Here is a 13048-nt window from a genome sequence, read left to right as displayed (position 1 = left end):
TTTACCCCTCTATCGTGACCCCACTAAGGAGCACCAGGCCATTGTCTCCCACACCATCACCGACTTTATCCGCTCAGGGGATCTCCCATCCACTGCTACCAACCTTATAGTTCCCACACCCCGCACTTCCCGTTTCTACCTCCTACCCAAGATCCACAAACCTGCCTGTCCTGGCAGACCTATTGTCTCAGCTTGCTTCTGCCCCACCGAACTCATTTCTGCATACCTCGACACGGTTTTATCCCCCCTTGTTCAATCCCTTCCTACCTATGTTCGTGACACTTCTCATGCTCTTAAACTTTTCAATGATTTTAAGTTCTCTGGCCCCCACCGCTTTATTTTCACCATGGATATCCAGTCCCTATATACTTCCATCCCCCATCAGGAAGGTCTCAAAGCTCTCCGCTTCTTTTTGGATTCCAGACCTAATCAGTTCCCCTCTACCACCACTCTGCTCCGTCTAGCGGAATTAGTCCTTACTCTTAATAATTTTTCCTTTGGCTCCTCCCACTTCCTCCAAACTAAAGGTATAGCTATGGGCACCCGTATGGGTCCTAGCTACGTCTGCCTTTTTGTTGGTTTTGTGGAACAATCTATGTTCCAAACCTATTCTGGTATCTGTCCCCCACTTTTCCTTCGCTACACCGATGACTGCATTGGTGCTGCTTCCTGCACGCATGCTGAGCTCCTTGACTTTATTAACTTTGCCTCCAACTTTCACCCTGCCCTCAAGTTTACCTGGTCCATTTCCGACACCTCCCTCCCCTTTCTAGATCTTTCTGTCTCTATCTCTGGAGACAGCTTATCTACTGATGTCTACTATAAGCCTACTGACTCTCACAGCTATCTGGACTATTGCTCTTCTCACCCTGTCTCTTGCAAAAATGCCATCCCCTTCTCGCAATTCCTCCGTCTCCACCACATCTGCTCTCAGGATGAGGCTTTTCATTCCAGGACGAGGGTGATGTCCTCCTTTTTTAAAGAAAGGGGCTTCCCTTCCTGCACCATCAACTCTGCTCTCAAACGCATCTCCCCCATTTCAAGCACATCTGCTCTCACTCCATCCTCCCACCACCCCACTAGGAATATGGTTCCCCTGGTCCTCACCTACCACCCCACCAGCCTCCGGGTCCAACATATTATTCTCCGTAACTTCCGCCACCTCCAGTGGGATCCCACCACTAAGCACATCTTTCCCTCCCCCCCCCCCCCACTTTCCGGAGGGATTGCTCCCTACGCGACTCCCTTGTCCATTTGTCCCCCCCTCATCCCTCCCCACTGATCTCCCTCCTGGCACTTATCCTTGTAAGCTGAACAAGTGCTACACATGCCCTTACACTTCTTCCCTTACCACCATTCAGGGCCCCAGACAGTCCTTCCAGGTGAGGCGACACTTCACCTGTGAGTCGGCTGGGGTGATATACTGCGTCCGGTGCTCCCGATGTGGCCTTCTATATATTGGCGAGACCCGACGCAGACTGGGAGACCGCTTTGCTGAACACCTACGCTCTGTCCGCCAGAGAAAGCAGGATCTCCCAGTGGCCACACATTTTAATTCCACATCCCATTCCAATTCTGACATGTCTATCCACGGCCTCCTCTACTGTAAAGATGAAGCCACACTCAGGTTGGAGGAACAACACCTTATATTCCATCTGGGTAGCCTCCAACCCGATGGCATGAACATTGACTTCTATAACTTCTGGGTAACTTCTGCTAATGCCCCATCTCCCCCTCGTACCCCATCCGTTATTTATTTTTATACACACATTCTTTCTCTCACTCTCCTTTTTCTCCCTCTGTCCCTCTGACTATACCCCTTGCCCATCCTCTGGGTTCCCCCCCCCCCACCGTCCCTCTCCCTGGGCCTCCTGTCCCATGATCCTCTCATATCCCTTTTGCCAATCACCTGTCCAGCTCTGGGCTCCATCCCTCCCCCTCCTGTCTTCTCCTATCATTTTGGATCTCCCCCTCCCCCTCCAACTTTCAAATCTCTTACTCACTCTTCCTTCAGTTAGTCCTGACGAAGGGTCTCGGCCTGGAACGTCGACTGTACCGCTTCCAAGAGATGCTGCCTGGCCTGCTGCGTTCACCAGCAACTTTGATGTGTGTTGCTTGAATTTCCAGCATCTGCAGAATTCCTGTTGTTTGCGTTTTATAATTTGGATAATATTCTTTCCACCATCACCCATAAAAATGAATGGAACCACCCCTAGATGCACAAAGATTCTTCTTGAAAAGTACATCAACCACCACTGCTCAGGTGAAATGACAGGTCAAAGCTGAAAGGAAGCATCACAGAATATTCATCTCTTCCCAAGAATTCTACATATACCCTTCAAAGATAAATTATTTACAATCTCCCAACCTTTGGTGCCTGTTTTTCAAAGCTCTGTTCTTCATTATAGGTTTGAAAGAGGATTCATAACCTTGCTTGGAAAGTTTACACACAGTGGTTTAACTAAACTTTACCGTGGTTTGAATTACTTGGTATAGGCATGTCATACAACTTAGTGTATAAGAGCAAGAGTTAAAAGTACATGCTTAAGATATCAGTCCTTTAAAAGCCTACAGCATTCTCTAGTTTAAAACCAATGTTAGAGTAATCATTTATATACTTACAATTTCAATTTCCATATTGTACTGATTTGCATAAATAGCTACACTAGGTGCCGTTGGGAAAACTCCATATAAGAAAGCAAAGTTCGACAGACTGGTGTAGTTAGCATCAGTGTCGCGGTTGTTCAGCATTTCCACCATCTCACGGCTAATGAGAGGAAACACCAATCTACGATTGTTAAAAACAAATATTCTGTAGTAAGTGATAACATCATCGTTTGAGGAGTTTAATAAACTGCAAATTTAACACAAGATATCATCATCAAATTCTTTGAATAATTGTTTATCACCCAACTTAATGGCAGAAAACCCTCAAGTTGCATCAGATCCTAGATGCAACTTGTTAGACAGACAAAAGAAAAAGGACAAGACACCACTGAAGCAGTCAAAAATATTTACAGATCGTCAGAAATAAATACTTCTTTGCAGATTTAGGCATGCACTGCAGAGTGGACATTAAAATCATAAATGGTAGATAATGTAAATATTACCAGAATGAAGCTAAAGATTTTACGAGATTAAGTATGTGAGTGGCTTGAGTTACTGGGATTTTCTATGACAAATGAAAGGCTAAATTGTTTGGTATGGTTTTAAATATTTGAAAACATTTGAACAGGTGGGTAGGCAAAGCACATTTCCTATGCTAGTCACAAGGTTAATTACTTTAGAATCTTTATAGCAAGGTAGAACGTTCCGGAGCACGAAGGTCCTCTAAAGATTGACTTCAAAGGACACTACGTAATGAATCTTAGCTGCAATAAGTGGCTGACTGGAAAAACAAAATTTGTCAGAATCAGAATCAGGTTTATTATCACCAGCATGTGTCGCGAAATTTGTTAACTTAGCAGCAGCAGTTCAGTGCAAAACATAGTATAGAAGAAAAAATAATAATAAATAAGTAAATCAATTACAGTATACACATACTGAATAGATTAAAAATCGTGCAAAAAGCAGAAATAATATATAATAAAAGAGTGAGGTAGTGTTCATGGGTTTAATGTCCATTTAGTAATCGGATAGCAGAGGGGAAGAAGCCGTTCCCGAATTGCTGAATTCAGGCTTCTGTACCTCCTACCTGATGGTAACAGTGAGAAAAGGGCATGCCCTGGGCGCTGGAGGTCCTTAATAAAGGACGCTGCCTTTCTGAGACACCGCTCCCTGAAAATGTCCTGGGTACTTTGTTGGCTCGTATCCAAGATGAAGCCAACTAAATTTACAAGGGCAGTATTTTTGAACGGCTGAAGAATATGAAAGTGGTTCATTATAATTACCAATAAAGGATTATTCAAGCTAATGCACAATAAAACGTTATAATGAAGAAATTAAAGGCCAGGGTGAAAAGCACATTACCTATCACAACAGATATTTTTGTCTAGGTCAGGATCGGGAGGGCGACAACAAAGGAATCTTCTCCAACATGCCAATCGTATTACTTTCCGAACCTCATCTAAATTTACTTTTCAATGTTCGTACGATTTCTCAGCCAAGAATAGTAACTATTTGATGAAGAATAAAAAAGCCAGTGAAACCATTGTGCAAGGGCCAGAGCAGAATAAATTTAATGTATCCTAGGATAAAGAGAAGGTATAAAATAAAGATGTAAGGGTAGAAGCAAGAATTTTCAGATGCATTATTACCAAAAAGAAAAGAGTTAATACCAAGGTTAGAGAAAGAATGCACCACAGATCAAATGATATGATAAGATGGCAAGATGCTGTAATTGATGGTTTTGTGGCCATATTTGCAGATGATACAAAGATAGGCAGAGGGGCAGGAAGTGTTGAGGAAGTAGGGAGTCTGCAGAAGGACTTAGACAGATTGGGAGAATGGGTAAAGAAGGGGCAGATGGAATATAGTGCAGGGCCATGCACTTTGGTCAAAGGAATAACAGTATAGTCTATTTCCTAAATGGGGAGAAAATTTAGAAATTGGAAGTGCAAAGAGACTTGGGAATCCTTGTGCAAGATTCTCTAAAGGTTAATGTGCAGGCTGTGTGGGTGGTAAGGAAGGCAAATGCAATGCTAGCATTCATTTCAAGAGGACTAGAATATAAAAGCAAGGATGTGATGCTGAGGCTTTATAAGACATTATTCAGACCACATTTTGAGTATTGTGAGCAGTTTTGGCATTGGAGAGGATTCAAAGAAATTTCACGAGAACGATTTTGGGAACGAAAGGGTTAATGTTTGCGAAGTATTTGATGGCTCTCAGCCTGTACTTGCTGGAATTTAGAAGAATGAGGGACAATCTCATTGAAAACTATTGAATATTGGAAGGCCTAGATAGAGTGGTCCTAGATACCTCCACTATAGGAAACATTCTCTCCAAATCCAGAGGGCACAGTCTCAGAATAGAAGGATGTCCCTTTATAACAGAGATGAGGAAGAATTTCTTTAGTCAGGTGATGGCGAATCTATGGATTTCATTGACACAGACGCCTGTGGAGGCTAAGTCATTGAGTATATTTAAAGCAGAGGTTGACAGGTTCTTAATTAGTAAGGGTGTCAAAGATTATTGGGAGAAGGCAGGGGAGTGGGATTGAGAGGGATAATAAGTCAGCCATGATGGAAGCAAACTCGATGGGCCAAGTGGCCTAATTCTGCTCCTATGTCTTAAGGTAAAAAAGACTGATGACAGCTAAGCAGTTGGCACTCGGGCAGGACGAGCACACAAGGAGGATAGAAGAGCAAGAGATTAGTAAGGAAACTGAACTCAAGATGAAAAGTGAAAATGTAAAATAAATGAGAGCTTATCCACTCACACAGCCGAAAAGGCACAAAAGGAATGCAAATTCTCTCTCTCTTCATGTGCCTTGCGCGTTACACGCTTGGGCGATCATGGCTCTCCACATCGAACGATCCCTCGCAGTGTCAATGACATCTTGCACACTTAGATCTGTTAGTTCTTTCACAGTGTCCATACATTTTCTTCTTTGCCTTCCTCTTCTGTGTTTCCCAGGCATACGGCCTTATAATGTAAGGCATTCTATTTCTCCCTTTCTGATGACATGGCCCAGGAATTTAAGTTTTCGCTCATTTAATGTTCTCATTAAAGATCTTTTTGTATGGGCATATTGGAGTACTGTCTCATTAGTTACCCTATCTCTATATGATATTTTCAGCATTCTTCTATGAAACCACATTTCTGTTGCTTCTAAGTTTCTTTGGAGTTCTGGTATTATAGTCCATGTTTCAGAAGCATACAGCAAAATTGACCAGATGTAACATTTTTGTAGCCTAAGCCTTGTTGTCATAGAAATGTGTCTGTTGGTAAAAATGGGTTTTATTCTTTGGAAGTTGGTTTTGGCAATGGCAATTCTTCTTTTTTCTTGTGTGTGCAAATTCATATACATAAAAACAGGAAGTATAAAAAAAAGCAGGCACTTGAAACAGGTAAGAGAAAAAACAGCCAAGAGGGATATGAAGAGACAACAGCGATAGACAGTGATAGCAATCGGGAGCATCTCATACAAGTTGTAAAACAGGATCTGAAAGATGAGGTGAGGCAGTACAGAAACAGAAGCAGATCAGTTTAGAAAGTGAGAGAAAGCCTAGAAAACAAAACAGACCAGTGAGGAAGAAACCCAACAAACGAAGGGACACGCATGACAAAAACAAGGAAAAGAGCACGACTATGTAAGATGCAGGGAGACCATGAGCTAAAAGCTCACGAGATGAGATAAATGTATAAAAATAATGAACAGCGTTCACATACAAGAAAGAAGATAGGAGAATGTAAGCAAAAGAAAAAGAAAATAACGTGAGGGAAGCTGAATGAGATCTCTTTCTCATACTTTTTTGAATGAGGAAGTGATCACATCATTGATTTAAGATAGTCAACCAAAATTATGCAAAGTGAGTTGAAGCCAGCAGAGAACGACCAGTGCAGACGATAGAAATAGCAGAAAATGACAGATGAAAGCACAGTTGTAACCATGTTGCAGGGACAGAAGAATTTAAATACATGGGCATTGCTACGATTCTTGGCAGGAACTACAAGTGACAGATTGTTATCCTCAAACAGCTCGTGACAAGTACTGTCAAGAACAGAATTTAAACTGTGGTAAAAAAATGTTGATTCAGATAAGGAAAGTATAAAACAGATTGTGAAGGAGATGGTTCAGTAAATACACTCCGTACACATGTGCATCTACACACACACACACACACACACAGAGCCTTCTCATTACGCTGTCGTTGTGCTGAGTGTACGCACATCAATGTTCCTCCACCCCACCCCCCACGGTGCGTTCTCATAATGGATTGGCTTTATTGTGCCTTTCCTGCCATACACAGTGGAATATTCCGTTTCTTTAGTAATGGAGATGTGTAAATATGAATATATTGTTTGCATCCTGTATTTAAGGTAGATAACATAAGAACATAAGAAATAGGAGCAGGAGTAGGCCATCTGGCCCGTCAAGTCTGTTCCACCATTCAATAAGATCATGGCTGATCTGACCATGGACTCATCTCTATCTACTTGCCTTTTCCCTATAATCCTTAATTCCCCTACTATGCAAAGATCTGTCCAACCTTGTCTTAAATATACTTACTGAGGTAGCCCCCACTGCTTCATTGGGCAGAGAATTCCACAGATTCACCACTCTTTGGGAAAAGCAGTTCCTCCTCAACTCCATCCTAAATTTACTCCCCCCGAATCTTGAGGCTATGTCCCCTAGTTCTAGTCTCATCTACCAGTGGAAACAACTTTCCTGCCGCTAACTTATCTACCCTTTTCATAACTTTATATGTTTCCATAAGATCTCCTCTCACCTTTCTGAATTTCAGCAAGCACAGTCCCAGGTGACTCAATCTCTCCTCATAGTCTACCTCCTCATCTCTGGAATCAACCTGGTGAACCTCCTCTGCACCGCCTCCAAAGCCAGTATATCCTTCCTCAAATTAGGAGACCAGAACTGCATGCAATACTCCAGGTGCAGCCTCACCAGTATCCTATACAGTTACTGCATAACCTCCCAGCTCTTAAAATCAATCCCTCTATCAATGAAGGCCAACATTCCATTTGCCTTCTTGATAGCCTGCTGCACCTGCAAACCAACCTTTTGCAATTCATGCACAAGCACTCCCAAGTCCTTCTGCATGTTGCAATCTTTTCCCATTTAAATAATAAATTAATAATAATAATAACAACAACAACTAAATCTTCTATTTCTGTCCAGCTGCCTCACTTTTTCTTCTTTCATGATAGCTTCAAGCATTTTCCCAACTATATATATTAAACTAACCGGCCTATAGTTACCTGCTTTTTGCCTACATCCTTTTTTTGAACAGTGGCATGACATTTGCTTTCTTCCAATCTGCTGGGACCTGCCCAGAATCCAGAGAATTTTGGTAAATTATCACCAAAACCTCAAACATAACCTCTGCCGTTTCTTTCAGCGCCCTGGGATGCATTCCATCAGGACCAGGGGACTTGTCTCTCTTTAGGCCCACATTTTCACTCAGCACTACTTCTTCAGTGATAGCTATTGTATCGAGGTCCGCACCTCCCATTGTATCAACATCATCTCTCTTCAGCATGTTAGACCTGTCCTCCGCCATGAAGACCGACACAAAATAGTCATTCAAAGCCTCAGTCATTTCTTCATTACCCAATATCAATTCCCTTTTCTCATCCTCCAAGTGACCTACATTCACTTTAGCCACCCTTTTCCACTTTATATAATTAAAAAAACTTTTACTATCTGTTTTTATATTTTGTGCTAGTTTATTTTCATAATCTATCTTCTATGTTCCCTTCCTTTATTGCTCACTTAGTGGTTCTTTGTTGCTTCTTTAAAATTGTTTCAATCTTCCAGTTTCCCACTACTCGGTGACTTTGTACGCACAAGCTTTTAGTCTGATGCCTTCCTTTATTTCCTGAGTTATCCATGGCTGGCTTTTCCCACCCTTACTGTCCTTGCTTTTAACCGGAATATACTTTTGTTGAGCACCATGAAAAGTCTCTTTGAAAGTCTTCCACTGTTCCTCAGTCGTCCCACCATATAGTCTACCCTATCCAACTCCTCCCTCATCCCATTATAATCTCCCTCGTTTAGACATAATACACTGGTTTTAGATCAAACGATTGCACCCTCCACTTGTATACTCAATCAGACTGTGATCACTCTTTCCAAGACGATCCCTAACTACAAGATTGCTAATTTTACCCGTCTCATTGCACAGGACCAAATCCAAGATTTGTAGGTTCGGCAACATACTTTTCAAGAAAGATATCATGTATCATTCTATGAAGTCCTCCTCAAAAATGCCTCGACCAACTTGGTTCACCAATCTATGTGCAAGTTAACGTCCCCCATGATAACTGCTGTTCCATTCTTGTGTGCCTCAGTTATTTCTCAGTTTATTGCCAGTGTCACTGTAATGGTGGCCAAGACAACTCCCACCAGTGACTTTTTCCCTCACTATTCCTCATCTCTACCCAGATGGATTCAACATTCTGCTCCTTAGATTTTATATCGTCTATCACTATCACCCTGATCTCATCCTTAATTGAGAGCGCTACCCCACCTCCCTTACCTTTCCTGCCTATCCTTCCGTATTACCTGATATCCTTGGATATTTAGTTCCCAATCCTCTGCACCTTGCAACCATGTTTCTGCAACGGTCACTAAATCATACCCCTTTATACTGATCTGTGCAACAAGTTCACTGACCTTGTTATAAATACTACGGGCATTCAGATAAAGTGCCCTTACACTCATTGTGTCTTTAAAATCTAGTAATCTTTGTTTATTTTGTAATATGATTGTAACTGCATTGTGGGGTGTATCATATTCTGATTCATGTGTAGCCTTAAGTTAACTTTGTGGGTAATTAACGATGGTATGTCCTGGTGCCTAAAAGAAAATGGGACGGATCACTCACGGCGGTGGGGTGGGGGGGGGGAGGGAGAGAGGGAGAGAGGGAGAGAGGGAGAGAGGGAGAGAGGGAGAGAGGGAGAGAGGGAGAGAGGGAGAGAGGGAGAGAGGGAGAGAGGGAGAGAGGGAGAGAGGGAGAGGGAGAGGGAGAGGTAGATAGATAGATAGATAGATAGATAGATAGATAGATAGATAGATAGATAGATATATATATATATATATATATACCAGGAGTTCAGTGTGGGGTTATTTGTTGTGTTTTCTAGCAGATATCTTTTTCTAAATAATGGTAGTTCCACTGTTTTTGCTAATTTTTATAAGTTTGATTTTTGACGCGCTTCTTAAACACCCGTGGACAAAAGTGCTGAGTGACTCCAGCCATTTTTCTTCAGTCATAACCCATGTATCATAACACAGAAGGCAGAAGAAACAGGAGCAAGAATAAAAATAATAAAAGTGTTTGCTATTACTTAATAATATGGTTCCTGGTCTGCTTGCACTTGCATAAAGCTGGTAAACTGAGGACACGTGCAGACAGATAACAAAATGTGACAATTTCATCATGCAAGGGTGTCCCAAGGCATTTCACACAAGCATTTCCAAGAAAATGCTGACACTATTAGAAATACTAGGGCAGGAATGCTAGCACAATTTCAGATTGGACAGCAAAGGCGAAAAGACAAGGGATTTGAAAAGGAGAGTACAAAGCACCAATTTACTATGGTTATAAAAATAATTAGCAAAAATCTGAAGACTGAAGGGACGAACTGTGATTAAAGAAACAATCAGATCTGCAAGTAAGGATCACACACTGGACTAAAGGGATACCACAGACTGCAAGTGTATTATAGACCATGATAGCTATAGAAGAGCAAATATATTGGAAAAACAAAAGGTGATTCTTACACACATAAATACATACTGTGGTCCTGAGCAGCATCAACGTTGCATGGTGCAGGATGTTGTGGATACGAGTCTTACTGAAAACCCTGCACCTATCCAAATGCTACAGGCAATCTCAAGAGGAAGTATAACACACTGGCTGAAACAACCAGAAGAGAAATATGAACTGACAGAGAGTCCTTAAAGATGAATAATACCTGACGTGGAGAACAAGGAAGAAGATCATGGAGACTACGGCCATCATTCACCAATCATTTTTAGCTGTTGACATGGTACCAGGTGACTAGAAGAACTCTAACACCAGGCAAAGGTCTGAGGCACGTATATACGGTATCTAGGGCGCCTAAGACTCTTGCATGGTACTGCAGTAATTTTAAATACTGCACTGTATTGCTGTTGCAAACAAACACAAATTTCACGACATATGTGAGTGATGATAAACCTGTTTCTCATATGGGTCTCCACCGTGGACTGAGAAAGGAAAGGGGCATGGCGAGGGAATCACGGTTGGGAAAAGGGGAAGGAATAGGGAAGGAAGCGGGAAGCACCAGAAAAACATTATATAATCATCAATAAACCAACAGTTTGGAATCAAATGACCTTGCCTGCTGCCCCAGGGCTGGGTATGTCTGACAGACAGACAGACAGACAGACATGCCATGCCAACCACCCCCACCCTGGCACTCCTTTGCCACCTGTCTCACACCACACTCCCTCCATGGCACTCTACCCTTGCCAGTCCCGACATCCTTTGCTCCAGTTAGACTTGCAAACTTGCCCTCCACTCCACGTTGACAAATACAATACTGTGCAAAATAAATATATATATTTTAGCAAGAGTGCCTAAGTCTTTTAAACAGTACTGTATGTCATTTTATTTTTAAGTTGGGAAGTACATTTAGGACCATTTGGATTAACACGGCTGATAAGCAATTTTTGAAAAAATTTGAGGAACATTGTAAACCACTACTTCAAAATATTGTAACATCAGCATGAATCTATTAAGGGTATATTTGAAGAGCTGGTTGAAGAGTTTCTGAGGAAGTAATAAGTTCTGGGAATGTGGGCCAAAGGTGTAATTCGAAAAGATTTCAGCAAAGTGTTTGACCAAGTCCCAGTTGCAACTGGTTAGAGACGTACAATCAGTTCTAAATTAAAAGAAAAATGGCAAGTTAGATCCAAAAAACTGCATCAGGGCAGGGTAATAAAGAATTTTGACTAATGTAAATTTTAATGACTAGATGGCCATTCATTTTGGATTTCCGAGATCTCATTTTTAAAATTATGTATCTGTAGGATTTGATCAATGTTATAAAAATTTATATCTTAGGTATTGCTATGTAGCTTTCAGATGAAAAGTGGCTTGATGGTTAAAGAGAAAGCTAAGTGTACACTGCAGAATTATATTTATGGAACTGTCAGGTAGAGAAGTTTGTGCATTTTTTTAACATCTGTGCATGCATCAAAAAACAGGAGCCGAAAAAAAAAGAATAAATTGTATGCTGAATTTTTACTTTTTCTTCCATACAAATTCTGCCAGAATGTATTTTATTCCATATCACGAATTTTTGGGTAGTGGTTTGTGAATTCTGCAAAAGCTATTTTCCATAACCTTGAACATTTGTAACAGGGAGGAATACAACCCAGGTGAAGAAGTGTACAGGAATAAAACAACCTTACACAGGTCTTCGAGGGAAGTAGGGGAATTTGATAAGCCAGATGGAAGCATATGCACGAGATGCATGCATTCAGTGACCAAGATCCTGAAATATGCACAAGATGTATGCATTCACTGGTCAAGATCCTGAAGATAGGAACAATGTAAAATAGGAGGTACACCAATACTAGTGCACCGACCACAGTTCTGGCTACCACAGTACAGGATGAATGTGATAACACTCCAGAAGGTCCAAGGAAAGTTCAGAGCGTAAGTTTAGTTATGGAGGAGAGACTGAGCCAAATTTATAGCTGGATGACACAGCAGAATTGGCTGGTTCTGGTGCAAACAGAAAAAGAACAAACACCAGAATTCAAGGTTGACTTTGGAAGACTCAACAGAGCGTACACAGAGAAAAGGTTATGTCCCTCATGCATATGGTGGACTTTGTTATAATAGTGCAGGAGGCACAGACAGATAGGTGTGCTGGGAGTGAGATGTAGAATTAAAGTTTTAGGGAACTGCAAGTTCAGGATCACTCCGCTGACTAAAAGAAGTTGTTCCGCAAAGTGATCTTTCAATCCGTGTTGGTTCTTTTTCCAGTGTAGAGACTACATTGTAAGTACCATATGCAATTGCAACACACATAAAATGCCGGAGGAACTCAGCAGGCCAGGCAGCATCTATGGACAAGAGTACAGTCGACGTTTCGGGCCGAAACCCTTCCACATGGAAACTCTTTTCCATAGATGCTACCTGGCCTGCTGAGTTTCTCCAGCATTGTGTGTGTGTGTGTTGCTCAGATTTCCAGCACCTGAAGATTTTCTCTTGTTTGTGATTGGACCATATGCAGTAGGCTAGATTGGAAGAAGTGCAAGCAAATTGCTGATTAAACTGAAAGGACATTTTGAGTCTCTAGATGGCAGAAAGTGAAGAGGTAAAGGGTCAGATGTTGTATCTCTGGTTATTGCAGAGGAACATTCTGA

General features: G+C 41.6%; 1 protein-coding gene across 4 annotated transcripts in view; it reads right to left on the bottom strand.

Annotated features, from left to right (window-relative positions):
* LOC134348574 (lysosomal cholesterol signaling protein-like) overlaps nucleotides 1-13048 on the bottom strand; it is a 112618-nt gene that overhangs the window by 68001 nt on the left and 31569 nt on the right. For all 4 annotated transcript variants that reach the window (XM_063052146.1, XM_063052147.1, XM_063052149.1 and 1 more), the window contains exon 4: nucleotides 2623-2788. In XM_063052146.1, coding sequence (XP_062908216.1) covers nucleotides 2623-2788 — 166 coding nt within the window. The remainder of the gene's footprint in view (nucleotides 1-2622; nucleotides 2789-13048) is intronic.

Source organism: Mobula hypostoma, chromosome 6 (genome assembly GCF_963921235.1).
Source record: "Mobula hypostoma chromosome 6, sMobHyp1.1, whole genome shotgun sequence".
Taxonomy (NCBI): Eukaryota; Metazoa; Chordata; class Chondrichthyes; order Myliobatiformes; family Myliobatidae; genus Mobula; species Mobula hypostoma.
Note: the sequence above shows the minus strand (reverse complement) of the source record. Positions and strands in the feature narration are given on the sequence as shown.